The following is a 17,436-nucleotide window of genomic DNA, read 5'->3' as shown; positions in this document are numbered from 1 at the left end:
TTTTCTTTTTATCCTCTCCTGCCAAGCAGAACAGAAGTATTTTTTCATCCAAAATGAAACTTCGATTTGCCCTGATGATTCTTTTTTTTTTTTTTATTTTTGGGTGTGTTGGGTCTTCGCTTCTATGCGAGGGCTTTCTCTAGTTGCAGCGAGTGGGCGCCACTCTTCATTGTGGTGCGCGGGCCTCTCACTGTCGCGGCCTCCCTTGTTGCAGAGCACAGGCTCCAGACACGCAGGCTCAATAGTTGTGGCTCACGGGCCTAGTTGCTCTGCGGCATGTGGGCCTAGTTGCTCTGCGGCATATGGGATCTTCCCGGACCGGGGCACGAACCCGTGTCCCCTGCATCGGCAGGCGGACTCTCAACCACTGTGCCACCAGGGAAGCCCTGATGATTCTTTATTGGTAGCAAACCTCACCCAGCCACAGGCCATCATTCCCTAACAATTCTCCATCCCATAACAAAGGAGGACTAGGATTTCTAATAGTGCAAACTATTCCATTGCATGAGCACTTAACACCATCAACACCACCTCAAGAAAAAGGAAGTCACTAAGGAAGAAAATATTTTTACTGTCAAATACCAAGAAAATTTAACATAGTTCAATAAAAAAACAAACCAACAAATGGGATCTTTTCTCAACGTAAGAATCCAGAAAGTAGTATCCCCCAATAAAAGTTACTATCACTCAATTCTAAACTGAAAAGAGTTACCAACGATATTATAGATGTGTGTGTAGTTTTTGCCCCAAGCAATTAAAAACATGAGGTCCCATCCCAGGAATTCCCTGGTGGTCCACTGGTTAGGACTCCTTGATTTCACTGCCATGGGCCCAGGTTCAATCCCTGGTCAGGGAACTAAGATCCCACAAGCTGTGGCATGGCCAAAAAAATAACAATAATAAAAACAAGGGGTCCCATCCTAAAACAATAAAGCCCTGCAGGCTTCCCTCAACCTCAGAGATGCAAGCACTGACATGGAAGGGTCTCAGAAGAATCCCATCATCTCTCACATTTGCTCAAAGCTTTTCAATTTCAACCAATTTGAAATTGCTCATATTCAACTGATCTTAACACTAATTCTACGAGGAACTGTCTCCATTTTTAACTGAGTACTTGTCTCAACAACCAAATGACTTGCATAAGATTTCATCATTGGTGACTGCACTGGGACTTGAACTCAGATCTCATGGTACCTAGTTTAGTGTTCTTCATAATATTGACATCTGTTATTTGTTTCCTGCACTGATTGATTCAGAATGAGGGCACAGCATCAGGAAAGGGAGGAAGGGATAAGCAGGAGATGGTATAAGGAATGCACACTGTAATCACCTCCGGGACATCCAGGGTTTAAAAACGCAGCTTCCTAAACACCATCTCAAACAAGTGTTCCCTAAGAACCTCCAAAGCATCAAAATTTGGGGGTAGGCTGGAAGAGTGATGAACAAGACAGCACTTTCTCTCATTACTTTGATCTGTATTAAGTAATGATATTTACTGTTTTGCCATTAACAAGAAAGAAGGCCATGAGATTTTTTCTTGAAAGAGCACATGGATTTTTAAAAAAGATATAAACTGTCAGTGCAGTGAAAAGAAGAGTGACTTGGGTTTCCTCTCCAGCTTCAACAATTAGAAAGTTATATGACTTGGACAAAGAACCTAAATTCTCTAGGTCTTTCTTCATTTCTATGCTAAACTAGAAAATCTCTTAAGGTCCCTTTCAGTCCTACAATAACATGATTCTAAGAAGTTACTTAGCCCCAACCATGCACAGAGACCAATGGGTTAGACCCCAAAATACTTGACTCTCTCAATTCAGAAGTCAGAAACTAGTTGGACTATTAGTATATCAACTCCAAAGAACAGAACACCACCACCAGAAAATTAACTTTTTAATAAAATCCAAAGTGATGCAGATGTGTAACGTATAAAGAAATGAAAACTGTCCACGGAGGCTGGGTCAGCCCGGAACATGCCACAGAATGGTGGGACTTTTAGCTATACAACTGGAAAGGGTCAGAGATCAAGGTGAGAAAAAGACTTTCTAGGTGGGTAGATATTTTTATCTCCAGCCACAAAAGTCAGGAATGATCACGGCTTGGGGATCCCACTGGTTGATACCAGGGGGTTGGTTTAAGGAACACTGGAAGACAAAGGTCAATAAGCAGGAAGGAACCAGACTGTAATGAACGTTCAATGCCAAAGCTTAAAGACATTTAAGCTTTATCTGGGAGGCAATGGAAAGATGTTAAAAAATTCTGAGCACGGTTATCAAATGATAACAGTTGTGTTTTAGGAAAGAATCATGTACTCTGCAATGATTTACACTCTTCCCCCTATCATGAGGCTCACTGAGGAAATACACTTTTTAAGAAAGTCTCCGTTGTATAAGTGCATCACGTCCAGCCCTAACACAAATCTTGGTCAGTGGGAAAAAAAGGAATTTCTAAAAAATTCACTGACTGTTTAATTCTACAGACTATCTTGTCACCAAAAGGAAAAAAAATGATCAAACAGTTTTATGAAGTGCTGCATAATATATATTCCTCTAACAAATTCACAAAATGCAAATAACTAACACATTAGTGGCTGCAAGCAGTTCTGAAGGAAAGAGCCTTTTTTAACTGTATATAACAGCATTCCTCAAACTTACCTAATCATGGAACTTATAAAAGTACCGTATTTATTAACATAATACAGAACTAGTGTTCCACAGTATATCCTTTTGGAAATCGTACCACGGAACACTTAGTCCTAAGAGAATGAAACTCAACAGAAAGTGAAATCCGTTCATAATTGACACAAACGCACGCAAAATATATACAATTCCTTCCTTTTAATCAGCATTAGAGACCAGCACAAATTTAGAATTTCTCTCTGCACTTGCCCACATGCTGTATCAGTGGTTCCAAACCTTGGCTGCATATTTAAGTCACTTGGGCAGTTTAAAAAATAATAATAATGCTCAAGCTTTACTTCTAGAACAATTAAATCAGAATCTCTAGTTTGGACACCAATAGCTTTTAAAAGATCCACAGGCAAACCTACACCAATGAGGGTTAAGGATACTGCTGTAGATTAAGAATTTACTAACTCTAAAATGGTTCATGGTAGAGTTAGGGAAATGGGAAAGGGAACATGAATTCCACTTCTTTCAGTTAGAAAACCTTGCCCTGAAAAAATGAGGCTTGGCTATATTTATTCTGCATACAATACTGGATCTCGAATATTCTTGGCCTTCTCTGTACGTGTTCAATCATTGTATAATGGTGGTTTAAGGCTAACACTAGAACATGCTAAATGGTTGATAGCCAACAATTTCTTTAAGAGAAGCTTTAATTTTGAATAGAACCAAATTTTCTATTATTTGCCAAATTGGAATCATTGGTCTCAGAAGTTTTAGTCTGATTCCCATGAAACACAGCCAGGAGTAAACTGCAAAGCCAAAATTTTCAACTGTCCTCCTGGAAAATACATTTTTAAAAAAACTGCCTATCGTAGAAGGTTTGGGACTTAGTCAAACGATGCTATTTATTTTATAGCCATCATTCCAAACTTGGAAGTTTTATCGTCCAAAATGCAATGAAGGTATTACAACAGTTGAAAACTCATGTTTCAAAGCATAGTTAAAAGTTAATCTTCCTGGGAATGCATTTTTCCTCCAAGAAAGTAGAGGGAAGAAAAAAGTAATAATACATCCCTAAAGCCAGCACTTAACAAAGAAGTCAGAAGCTGCAAAACAAGCTATAACACAAAATGTTTGGTTACCCTGGCTATCGTCTTTAATTCTCATCATCTTTCAGTAGACAGTGAATACAAACAGTATGATCTCCTAAATTTAATCTGGATTTCCAAACCTTCTATTCATCCTCTCAACCGTCCACTTGACTCTGAGTAATTAGCTCAGAAAAAGATGATATAATGATATATATCACTTTTAACTCATTTGTTTTCTAGGCCACAGGACAGAAAAGCACTCTCCACTGTCTCTTATTTTGCCTTTGCAAAGGCACTCAGGGGGTTCTTTCCGTGAGGAATGCCTTTCCATCTTGCCTCCATTAAGACATTTAGGTCACTTTATCACAGGTCTAGAAGACATCTTAACCTAATCTCAACCCTGCTCTCTGCTCAGAAACTCTTCCACAAAGCCTGACCTAATCTTACCCAACATACTAATCATGTGTTACCTTTCCCTCAAATTCCTGCTCCAACATTTTCTCCTGAGGGTAGCCTTTCTTGATGCCTCACAGGAGAACAAATCACTCCTTCTGTTTCCTCTGTTACATGCTCTCGCCACCCTGGGTGGCACTTCCGTGCCACTTCTCCTTTAGAGTGTGACCGCTTTGAGGACAGGGACCAGATGTTGCCCATTTCCCCTCCACGATCCTGCACCTGCACAGTGTATAGCTCACAGGAAGGGTGGTAAGTGTCTCATGAATGGCCTCCTTGGCATCTCTGTAAAGCCTGTGTACTTCATCATTCATTCTAACCCTTTCTTATAAACATCTTTCTCCTTCTGCTTGAAAGCTCTCTGAAGGTAGAAATTATTTCTTCTTTAGTATTCCCATGAAACTAGAAGACAGAGTTTCCAGATTGACAGAGCATGAGGTAGCACGCCACATTTTCTTTTTACTCATTTATTTTTTTGGCTGCGTTGGGTCTTCGTTGCTGTGCGCATGCTTTTCTCTAGTTGCGACGAGCGGGGGCTACTCTTCGTTGTGGTGCGCAGGCTTCTCATTGTGGTGGCTTCTCTTGTTGCGGAGCATGGGCTCTAGGCATGCAGGCTTCAGTAGTTGTGGCACGCAGGCTCAATATTTGTGGCTCGCGGGCTTAGTTGCTCCACGGCATGTGGGACCTTCCTGGACCAGGGCTCGAACCCGTGTCCCCTGCATTGGCAGGCGGATTCTTAACCACTGCGCCACCAGGGAAGTCCTAGCACACCATATTTTCAATGTGTGAGAGGGATGCCAAAGTGAAGTGGTCCTCACAAATGAGAAGAAACACAACATCCATGTTCCAAATAAATACTAAAATATACTATTTCTTCAATCTTGTTAATAACTCCCTCTCAACATACTGGCCGAAACCAGGAAATATTTAGGCTCTCCCAACCTACCAACCTAAGGACCATGCCACAGAGCTTCTCAAACAGCATCTCCTATTGACTTACACATGGATTTGGACAATTGTCTTGGAAATCCCATAGACAAATATAACAGGAGGAAGTTCTATTTAAGAAAACAACTCCAAGCTAACTGAGTTTAAAGTTTTCTTATTCACATGGGATTAAGGTTTCTTGGCAACTCCAAAGTAAACAGCCACATGGGAATTGAAGCTGGGTTTTTGTTTTTGTTTTTTTCTCTCTCTCTCTCTCTCAAAAAAGTAATTGATGGAAAACTCAAGAAAGAAAACTGAGAAGGAAACACAGAAGCCTCTATATTTGCCTGTAGTTGGTTTCATCTCTGGCTAAATTCCTTCATTCCCAATCGTCATCACTTTAACTATTAAGAAGCAGAAAATCTGAATGACTGAATGATAATCTAGAATGACAAGAGTACTAATGGTAATAAATGCTAAGGAAGGAAAGACATACTTATACACTTATCCTAAATCATTTTGATTTCACCAAGGGGGGAAAAAACGGTAATGAAATCCATTTTTTCACGTCTTAAAGTGACAAAAAGCAGCTCCTTTCAAGAAGGAACTTGCCTCCAAAGAAATAAAAACCTGCAAAAGAACTAGTTTGGGACAATCCACAACGCTGAACATACAAAATAAGAGAGTAACATTCAGGATATTTAATAATTTAATTCAAGGATCATGTTACTTAAAGAGGGAAAGAGTAACAAAGTGTTCTCCCTAACCACTACTAAGAAAAACAGAAAATGTTGTATGCTGTACTAACCCCTCCTCACGTTGGCTGACTACAAACTTCCCACAAAAAGCATAACACTGACTAAAACAATATATTAGTGCCAATGTGCAAGGAGAAGGAGGAAATCCTAAAACGTACAATAAAAGCCCGCAGCTAAATCTTTTTGGAAAATAAGGCCAGCACAAGCTTTTTCCACTGAAGATATTAACAGCAATTATGACCTTATGATTCCTTGAATAATGCTGGCAACTGACGAGCAAAAAGAAACACACCCTGAATAAGAATACTATTCATACACACACACACACACACACACACACACACACAACATATATATATGTATATATACAAACACATATATATACACACATATATATGAATTTTATTCAGAAAGAGTGTTCATCATATACTGGTATGGTATATTTTCGTGTTTTACAATACACTGTGGTATATATGTTGCAAAACATGAAAATATACTATACCAGTATATGATGAACATTTTCTCTGAATAGAATTCATATATATATATATGTGCTGCTGTATACATATTTTAATGACCCATTTGGGGAGAATGTCTTATGTCTTGTCTAGGGAGCACTGCTCCTTTAACGATATAACTTAATTTGAGATACTCATCGAGGGGCTAAACTATACTACACACAGACACCAAAGTTTCTCAAGCATATCAAGAGAAGGGAAGAAGTTTGCAAAAGCACCTACTGAGCCAAACTTGAGAAGCACCACAAACTGTTCCAGCTCCCCCAAGAGGCATTGCTCACTTCTGGCATATCTGCTTCCCTATCGCTCGCTCTCTCACGCGCTCTCGCGCGCTCTCTCGCTCTCGTTCTCTCGCTCTCGTTCTCTCGCTCTCTCTCGCTCTCGTTCTCTCGCTCTCTCGCTCTTTTTTTTTTTGGTTGTTGTTGTTGTTCCATGTTCCCTTCTGTGGATGGGTTTCTTCTGCTGACTCACAGCTGCTTCTCCCTGTGACCCCAGCATTTTCCCGTGGCCCACACGGTCACCCCTGGCTTCTCCCCGACCCCACCCGACACCACGACCTTTCCCTCCCGCGTCGCCACTACCACTCTAGGTCTTAGCTTCCCCAATTTGTTAGAGACAAGTCTCACTCAGTGAGTTTTCAGAGCCAGTCACACAGGTCGTGGCCAGTGTCTACAGAAGGTTCCTCATTGGGTCTGGTGCCACATCTAGGCCTGTCAGCTGTGGCTGGAAGAGCAGGGAAACAGGTGATGCAAAACACACCTGGCTCCTCTCCTTTTTTCATGGGAGGGTATGTGGAAAGGCAGGCATATAATCACATAAATGACAAAGTCCATAAATTTAAAGGCATTATTCAGAGACAAAAGGTAAGAGTTGAATTAGCCAAAGTACAAATTCTAAAGCAATCTATTTTGTCTAAATAAAATGCAAAAATTTTAAACTCCATCAAGCAAAAGGCTATTCTTTAAAAAACAGCAAGAGTTCCTAAATTGAAGAAAGTATTGATTCATGAGATGACAATAAGCCACTATCACAACTCTCCTGGAAAAAATAAAATAGTGAAATATCAGACCAACCAACCTTAATATGATTTGGAAATCTGACTGTTTAAACAACATATAAAGGACTAACAAAATCCATACCATTTATTTTACTGTACTAATTTGCTTCAGCCCTTGGGCTGTCCCTCTAATGCACCACAATGACTCTAATTCAGAGTCCTACTCAGCAAAACTTACAGCTTTAGACAGAACTTTTCTCAGTATAGGAGCACAGTCCACCCAAGAGGGCATGATAATCACCGATTTACAGAAAATGATTTATATTTTATGAACAACAGTCAAAGTCAGAAAAGCACTCTTCAGGTCCTGGCTGCCACCAACTAGGTCTCTGACCTTGAAAAAAAATCAATCCAATACTATTCAGATCCTTGTCTAGAAGAAAAGGACATAACCACCACACCCAATTTTTAAACGTACTAATTCTTCTGTAAACCCATTTTAAAGCAGTAAAGCTTAAAGCTCTTTACTAAATGTCACAGCATTCACTGGAGTCACACTAAAAGTCACTGCACTGGCCCCATCATTTTATTATGGGCTGTCAGGCTGTGGCTGAGTCCTTTTCCCAGGTAACCTTGTGAAGTCCATAATGAAGAAAGAAAATCACGCAGGAGTTCCGACTGCACAGTCCCAGAACCAGGTGAACTCTTTCAAAGGGATGCTTCCCACACTTTCATGTTCTGGCCACACCTTAACTGCCACATGGTCTCCAGGCCAAATGGCAGGTCAAGAGTTTAGAGTGACAGAGCCTGTGAGCTATCTATAAGTGGGCTTGAACCTGCCAGTCAGGATTCTAGCATCCTTAATGTATATTATATACCTAGTAATGACAGTTGGAGCCAAACATTCCTCTTCAGTTGGATGAAGAATGGCCAAAAAAAAAACAACAACAAAAAAAAGCCAATTCTTCACATCTGTGACCAATTGACAGTGCCTGAAAATTATATAATCTTTAGCTGCTTCTGGATCACATCCGTATCATGGATATCATGGCCTCACTATAGCCGTACTCATCAGGCTATACCCAAAATACTGTACCCAGATATTGTTGCCACCTGTAAAATCTTGCTCCTGAAAGTGAATAGAATGGTAAGGGATCTGAAAATTGAGTTATATGATAAATAAAATCTAAATATCTTTAGTCTGAAAAAAAGAAGACATACAGATTTTACAAAAAAAAAAAATATCTTCGAAAAAATTTTTATACCTCCAAATGGCAAAACAAGAGGATCACATGGATGAAAAGAAAGGGGGAAATTTTCTGAAAATCAGCACTGACTAAAAATCAGCCTTGTATATACATCTGAAACCTGAACTGTCTTTATACCTGTTGTAGAAGATACAGAAGGAACTTCCGTACGTCATGGGTGGCAGAAACAAATGACCTTTTACACTTCTTTCAACAAAATACTTTATGTTCTACAAATTGGCAATAATTTATGCATTCATGGGCAACCTCAACCTACTTTAGCCATTACGGTCTGTTTCTCTCCGTGAGGTGGTGGTGATGATTAATCTTGCTTTTAAAAATAATAGGGGTTCACTGCATAATAAGTATAGAGAAAGAATACAAATCAACCATAATCTCATCACTGAGACAGACACTTAACATTCTGGAATAATTTCTGCCCTAGTAATGTTTACATGATTTTTTAAGGCCTACATAATAATCCAATCATAAACTCAATGTGATTTTCCACATGATCCAATGGTTTGAGTTTGGGTTCAAGAGACATTTAAACCAGTAATGACTAAACTTTCATAGGGTATTCATTTAAATTAACTATTATTATTCACTTTAAAAAATCATAATAGCAACTAGGGTATATTCACTGCCATCAAACACACAGTTTAAAGGAACCCCAATGACATCCCCTACCTCCATGGAGGCAGAAAGAGGAATAAAACAGCAAATGTGGTTTTCATAAAGCAGTTGTGTGAAATGACTGCCGAAAGAAAAGCCAAGTACCTGATATGATGACAGAACTCAACAGGTGACTGTACAACATGCTCGAGAATATGGCTTGACACCCATATTCAAGTCAACACAAAGACAGAACTTAGAAAAGAAAAAGAGAGAATGAGCAAATCACTTAAGACAGTCTTTTTCTTAATCTTTTCTCACTAACCCTTATCTGCTCAACTCTGATGGAAGACACAGAGCAAATCAGAAGATATAAAAACAGGACAGATTCTTACCCTTAACAACTTTCTGAAAGATAACCATATGAGAAAAAAAATCTAAAAAAGAGCAGATATATGTATCTGTATAACTGATTCACTTTGCTGTACGGTAGAAACTAACACAACACTGTAAATCAACTATACTCCAATAAAAATTAATTTTTAGGGCTTCCCTGGTGGCGCAGTGGTTGAGAGTCTGCCTGCCGATGCGGGGGACACGGGTTCATGCCCCAGTCCGGGAAGATCCCACATGCCGCGGAGTGACTGGGCCCGTGAGCCATGGCCGCTGAGCCTGCGCATCCGGAGCCTGTGCTCCGGCAACGGGAGAAGGCCACAACAGTGAGAGGCCCGCATACCGCAAAAAAAAAAAAAATTAATTAATTAATTTTTAAAAATAAATATAATTAAGAGATGACCAGAATAACCTGTTTGGGGGGTTGTCCATTTTTTCTAAGTCTTGTACGTGCCAGTTACCCCTATTTAGCCAGTTGTAGAAGAAAACAGCGATCACAGACTCTCTCAATGAAACTTATGCTCAAGTCCATAACACTGTCATCAGAAATAAGAACCCAGGGTCCCTGAATGTTGGCTTTAAGGCCTAACTGTCCGTTTGTGATGACATCCAGTGGTGACAACATTTAAGTCTAGAATCAAAATCAACACTCATTCTGCAGCCTCCTGAGCCCATCTTCAGAACTGTGACATCAAACACTCTTCACTGTATATACACGTCCTTTTGGAACGTCTGAATTGTGAGCCACGTGAATATATTACCTACTGAAACACATACTGAGATTAAAACCTTAAATATCCTAATTTCATTTAAATCAAACTTGATTTTAAATGTTTAAGCATAGAGACTCAGTGCTAGAGAAAGTATATCATGGGCTATAATGAAGTGAATTCACTTTTAAATAATTAAATCAAAACTTATTTCTATGACCAGAGGACTATGAGCCATTCAACCTATACAAAATCATGGTCAGTGGAGGAAGGAGAAGCAATTATACTTAGAGATTTCTGCCTCCCTCCTCCAATAAAAAGATTCAAATGGTCCCCATCTAAGACCAACTAATGCACTCATTTTGAGGTACAAAGGGAGACAGATATTCCTCCAAGCAATTTACCCCAGAAGACAACACTTGCTACCTTCCAGTCTCAAAATGACAAAAGAAATCTATTTGCCTAACAAGATGAGCTTGAGGGTAATAAAAATATACCACATAAACCATCAGTTTCTTATTTATATTAGTCTTAGTGATAAGCTCTTCTGAAAAACCACAGTTTAAAGGTCACTTTTCTAAACTGAAATATTTTAAGGGTATAAAATATCCCTACTTTAAAATATGGGATGTGTACTTTGTGGTGAAACGATGTATATAACCCAATGTGATGGAAAACTTGGCTTTCATCAATTATGATGCTGAATGAATTTTCTCTTCTTCAGCCATTGGGATTCGAGATTCCTAAAGCATTTTGCTTTGATGAATCACATTTGTAATACAATCACTTTACTCATCCCCACCTAATACACTGTAACACATTTTCCCCTCCAAGATCTCGCCATAGTCATTTCACAAGAGAAATAAAAAAAGTAGTCATTTCACAAGAGAAAGAAAAAACGAAGTGATTAAAGGAAACAGGACAGACAGTGAGTAAGCCATGAACAACTGGCCAAAGAACTGTAAAACTCTTGGCAGATCATTTCCATGTGTTTCAATTAAGGTTCCATGAGAAGTGGACAAAGAACTAGAGAGAACAGCAATAGTTGTATCCATTCCCTCCTTTTGTAAATATAGCTAGAGCCAAAGAATAAAAAGTACAATTACTGGAGAACTTGCAAATTTCAACATAGAAAAACATTTGGGATGTATCCAATACAAAGAGTCTAATTTGTAATCTCATCAGCCAATAAGAGAATATTAAAAAGCACTTTACATTTTTAATATACATAGAAAGAAGGACTAAGGGTGTATAAATAGTAGTTCTCCTTCAAAGGTGGGATGACTAAGTAGATTTTTTTTCTTTCTTGCATGTTAATTGTGTATTTGTTATAGACAACTTAAAAATGACTTGCTATAAGGAAAGAAAACGATTTAGTACAAATGACTAGGAAGTTAAAATCCATAGATCAAATTGAGTATCAAAACATAAAAATTCTACCAAATTTTTCTAATTATAGTAAATGTTCTACAAACTTTATTTCCTCCATTAAAAGGTATTAGTAGTTGAATTGTGTCCCCCAGAATTCGTATGTTGAAATCCTAACCACCAGTACCTCAAATGCGACCTTATTTGGAAACAGGGTCACTGCAGATGTAATTAGAGAGATGAAATCATTAGAGTGAGCCCTAATCCAATAGGACTGGTGTCCTTATAAAAAGAGGATGTTTGGACACAGCAAGACACACACAAGGAGAACGCCATGTGAAGAAGGCAGAGACGGGGACGATGCTTCTACAAGCCACGAACACCAAAGACGGCAAGCAAACCTCCAGGAGCCAGGAGAGGGGCGTGGACCAGATTCTCTCTCGCAGCCCTAGGAAAAAACCAACCCTGTCCACACCTTGATCCTGGACTTCCAGCCTCCAGAAAGGTGAGACAACCCATTTTTAGTGTGGAAGCCACTCAATTTGTGGTACAAATTTTTAGAGCAGCCCCAAAACATAATACAAAACGTTTCAAAGGCTTAACACACAGAGATATTACCCTCCGACCACATTCGTTTTTCCTTAATCTGTCTTTTGGTAAAGAGCACTTGCAAAATCAGTATTTCCTCCAGATGCTCCTCCTCCCACCCCTATGACTGCAGTTACATAAGGCCTCATCATACAGGAGTTTTCTCCAGGAGAACGTGAGAACAACTGACACATGCCAGACCCAGACCTGACCTGCCTTAAGACCACGGCACACTTCCTCCTTCTCACCAGCTCCCATCTGGCCATGGTGATGACCCAGTTTTAACCATACAGATGAGATTGTGCCTTAGGGAACAGCAGGTCTCTGTCTTAGAAGGAATCTGGGTCTCTCACTGACAGCATGGGACAATGCCACCTACCAAACATTCTCCTTAGAATGTTACATGAAAGTAAAATAAAGAACTGTTCTTTTTTTTTCCTTTTTGTTATTGTTTCATTAAAAATTTTACAAAAGATGTACACACTTACTTAAAAATTGTACTATGTGGAAAGGACAAAATAAAAAGGTGTGATCTCTGTTGATGGTTTTATTTATCTGAAATGTGTACCATTTCAGACCTATATTTTATCTTGTTTTTATATGTATTTTGCAAAACAGAAATCATACTATCTACATTTCTGATTCAGCAATACACTGCAAGTATCTTTCTGTGTCAATGGGTAAAGATTTACTTAGTTTTTTTTAAACATTGCATATAATTTCATGATGTGAATACACCAAAATTTACTCAACCATTCCCCTATTTTCGAATTTTTATGATGCTTCTAATTTTAAAGAACTGTTCTTTAAGGCACGATATTGTTGGCATTATCTGCTGTAACAGGTTAGTCTTTTACCCTAATAGAATATCAGTGGAAATAAAACATTTTAAACACATACAGTAAAACAGTATACAGAAAACCAGGGAGATCTCTGAAACAATAAGTGTGACACCTGGGAGAAGTCTAAGCGTACAGTAAACTGAACAACTGCAAATCATAGCTCCAAATTTGAGACAATACATTTGATGATCCCAGTAGTGATTTTACATATATTTTGATGGTCCAAAAAAACCAAAGTAACATATACAAGTCTCATCCTCCTCTTCCAATCCTCTCCTTAGGGAGAGGCAGTATGAATCCAGGAGGTATCCTTCCAGACTTAGATATTTTTAAAGTCAGGATAGTCAAATTTTAAACTCAGCTCAAAGAGAGATTCTAATTTTGGTTTGTGATACACACTCCAGAGTAAAAAACCAAAATATATTCTAATAATAAGCATATAGAACCTTCATATTTACATTTCCCTGGGAGAAGAAAAGCATTTTTTCGAACATGCTAATGACCAGCAATGTGGTTTATTTTCTGTTCCCAAATGTTTCCCCAAATGCCATTAATTTTAATGGAAGATGTGTGACTAGAAGAAAGTTCCTGGAGGAGAATTCAATACCTCTCTGCTCCTTCATTCTACTGGAGACAGACCATAATGTCTACTTCTGTCTGGTCAAAACACTGAAAATTACTTTTCTGAAATTTGGGATGCTTGCCTCTTAGTAAGCTGCAGGGTTTTTTCCAGGGTAAGTATCCAAATCTTATATTGACACTTGTCGATCAGGAAGATACTTTATTGAACAAAAGAAGAAAATGAGGAGATTAAAAAGTACTCCATTTAGTCAGAGGCTTCATTAACCTGCGACCAAGAATGTAATCTATGATTCCAACTCACAGTTTGTGGGATGCACACATGTTCCTGGATTCAAACATGTGTTTCCATTTAAACTGCTGGAATGTATATATGGCTCTGCAAAGAGTGATAAATATTAGCAAATCTTCTAAGAATGAAGGTCCTTTATGACCACATACACTGTGTTTCGATTCAGGTTTTAAAATGTCTGAGTCACACAAAGCTGAACAGGCTGCTTTTTACATCTCTTTGCAAGTTAAAGAAGAACTCAGAAACAGGAAAAAAAGAAACAAAAATCCTTCCATAGATTGCATCTGTTTGTGCCACCACAGCCAACCCAAGGCAAATCTGCGATTTCTGCTATTTGTCTTCTCTTTTCTTCCCCTTGTGGCAAGCCTGCCCCAGCTAAAAGCAGAGTATTCTGAATTGCCCAAGTACTGAGTACAAGTTGGACATGAACCAACGTCAGATAATGCCAAGGAAGGCGGATTCAGACATAGTACATAAACTTCAACAGCATGAGCCTAAAGAGCAGGGGTGGAAAACTGTGGTCTGGCACATTCTATTTGGCCAGCACAGCACTTTTAAATTTTTAAAATTTAAATCCCTTTAAGAAAGGCCGCCCAAACAAAGAAGGTAGCTCATCATATAGGATAGTACACCTCACCTTGCACTATGAACTCTCCGATGTCATATGCCAGCCAAATGTTTGAAGTATGAATGCTGCGTGAATGCTTCCACATCTGAGCCTTTTTCCATTCTGTTTCTTCACCTAGAATGCCCTTCCCACCCACCCAAGCCTACCTCCACTTGGCTAATTTCTACTCTTCTAAAGACCTCAACAAGTCCTTTTGAATCTCCTCAAGTCCCAGTCAAGTGCTTAATCCTGTACGGCCCAGACTTTCCTGCTATTTATGTGGCTTTATCATCAAACACCAGACTAATTCCTTTAGGGCCGGGACTACGCCTTGCTCATTTTGGTCTTTCCAGTGCGTTGCACAACACAGCAGGTGGTAAACAAATATTTTCAGAATGAAGAAATGGCAATGCCAGTATCAGCTCTGAAAATATTCGCTTTCAATATCCTTGGAAGAGAATGCAGATGAATGATGAAGTTGACCCAAAAAAAAAAAGTGCAGCTCACACAGAAGACAAGAGAATGAGGAGGGCTGTAAAAGCCACATCTGGTCACACAGGTGTTTTCCAAAAGTTTGATGACCCTCTACAGTGATATTTAACCTCATCCGTAGTTGCTGCTGTATTTCACTCTGGGACAAACTGTGTTATCTCTTCCCACACACATGCCTTCTGGAAACCAACAACAAACACACAAATAAATTCAACTGAACAAAACAAAGAAGGAGGAGGACTCGAGTCAATTTCTTTGAAAAGACAGACATCTTCCCTTACATAAAACACTTATTTTCAAATAGAGCTAACCAGAACTCATCAACTGCTCTCCACACTATCTCAAATCATTTTCCATCAGTTCCTATTTCCCTCTAAGACTGGCCAGGCTGGCTTCACTGAAGGTCAGAACTTACGGAGGGCAGCTGGGGACAGAATGGACTTGGTTACCAGCTGCGAGCAAGCGGTCTAAATGGTGCATCTTTTGACAATTTTATTACGTCGCCCATGGTCAGGCTTACCAGAAGTGAAGAAGCTGTGAGGGACTCCTTCTCTCCAGCCCCCCAGGTCAGGTATGTGTTTGGGGAAGGAGGAAACAGGCGGTAAAGAAGATAATCTGGGCAGCAGATCTGGCAGCCCTCACTGCCTCCTTGCCTCCAAGGGAAAACTTCATTAAATTTGCCTAGAAGGAGGCACCTTCGAATGGTTACACCCCAAACAGCCTACCACCCTTTCCTTGTCCCAAACAGCCTACCACCCCTTCCTTGCCCCAAGCATCTCCAGCTATCTTATCAAAACCTACTCTCCTTCCTATGGAAGGGGCGCTTTCAGGGGCTTCTAGTGTAGCTGCTGAGACAGGTACATTTCTCCTTAATTATCGCCAAGGCACGAGTAAAAAGTGACTTACCTTCTGAAAAAAGTCTTCCCCACTTTTGCCTTTTCCTTCAGCAGCAGCTGTAAATAAAAATGTATACATTTAAAATAGTTTCATTTTTCAATCTATGTATTCAAAAAACTCTCGAGTATCAGGTATGAGAATATAAAGGTAAACAAGGTACCAGCCTTGCTCCCCCAAAGCTCAGTGCCTGTCGGTAGGCCTCATCTGTAATGCAAAATGGATACAGAATAAAATACTAATCCAATCAATCAGACATCTTTAGATAACTTCACACTCCATTTTCTTGTCTGAAAGCCTCACAAGTCTCTATTTTCACACATAGATGAAAGTAATCTTGTTTTCTCATAGTCAAGGAACTACATACATGAACAAATGCAACTACCAGTAGAATCAGCTGTAGTGCTGTGAGCACCTCCTGTCTGTAATCAGTCCCAGGCGTGAGGTTGCCTTTTCAAGTGATGGCTCATCTGACAAGGCCTACTCAGAGCAATTTCAGTTTTATGCTTTGCAATGACTGTATAATCTACTTGGATTTCAGCTGGCATCACACACTACACTTTAACTCACTTCTTTATTCACATTTACAAAGAGAGAGACAAAACAACAAGGGAGTTAAAAAGTCTTGGTGAAGGTCCCAGACGACAAAATTTCACCTGAGATTAATGTGAAGGTCATTGCATTTGAACAATCGTTTTCATATCTGAATGGTAGCCTATAAATAAAGGACAAACCCAGTTCTTTACGCGCAAAAGTTTTACGGTTCTGTGAACATTTTCTTTTTAATCTGTGGAGAGACAGGAACAAAGAGCTAAGGGCATCTTGCTTGCAATAGCATCAAATTGCACCTTTCAGAAGGCAAACACCAGGTCTCAGATTCAGGCACAGGGTGGAAGAGTTCCCTCCCTGCCCAGGACAGAGACACAAGCAGGATCAAGAACTTCTGGAAATTGAAACCCGGAAGACCGTGGTACCCCAAACACCTAGTGGGCGATACCGTCAACGGGCCTGCCTGTAGGTGCACGAGTGTGTGTGTGTGTGTGTGTGTGTGTGTGTGTAACAAGGGCACTTGCTAAAATTATTAAAGACCCAGTAAGTGTGGCAGACATTCCGTTAAGTAGAGAATTCAAAATTCAAAGAAATCCTCTCCGCCCTCAAAAAGTAGTAAGTATTAACGTCTAAATTCTTTTGTCACCAACTTTAATTTCACAGTTAAATGTAAGATATCTTCTATAATTTTGTAAAAACGTGTATTTTTATTGACATGTTTTCATTTAAAAAACAGAGCAGAGTACATGTTTCTGTGATTTCCAAAGAGAGTTTGGGGAAATGTATGAAAACAAGAGCTAGAAAGAAATAATAAATTAAAAACTGTATTCTAATATGTGGCAGCTAAATAGCCCCTCAATGATGTCACATTCTCATCCCTGGAACCTGTGAA

At 39.4% G+C, this 17,436-nt stretch overlaps 1 protein-coding gene across 6 annotated transcripts in view; it reads right to left on the bottom strand.

The window, feature by feature from the left end:
- The window catches only part of BICC1 (BicC family RNA binding protein 1), a 305,047-nt gene that overhangs the window by 184,914 nt on the left and 102,697 nt on the right, over positions 1–17,436 (bottom strand). For 5 of the 6 annotated variants that reach the window (XM_032608321.1, XM_032608323.1, XM_032608322.1 and 2 more), the window contains exon 2: positions 16,008–16,054. In XM_032608321.1, the coding sequence (XP_032464212.1) occupies positions 16,008–16,054 (47 nt within the window). Of the gene's footprint in view, positions 1–14,639; positions 14,863–16,007; positions 16,055–17,436 lie in introns of those variants that run through there. The other variant, XM_032608324.1, reaches the window with a different exon arrangement.

Source organism: Phocoena sinus, chromosome 16 (assembly GCF_008692025.1).
Source record: "Phocoena sinus isolate mPhoSin1 chromosome 16, mPhoSin1.pri, whole genome shotgun sequence".
Taxonomy (NCBI): Eukaryota; Metazoa; Chordata; class Mammalia; order Artiodactyla; family Phocoenidae; genus Phocoena; species Phocoena sinus.
The sequence above is the reverse complement of the archived record's forward strand: the minus strand, read 5'-3'. Positions and strand labels throughout refer to the sequence as shown.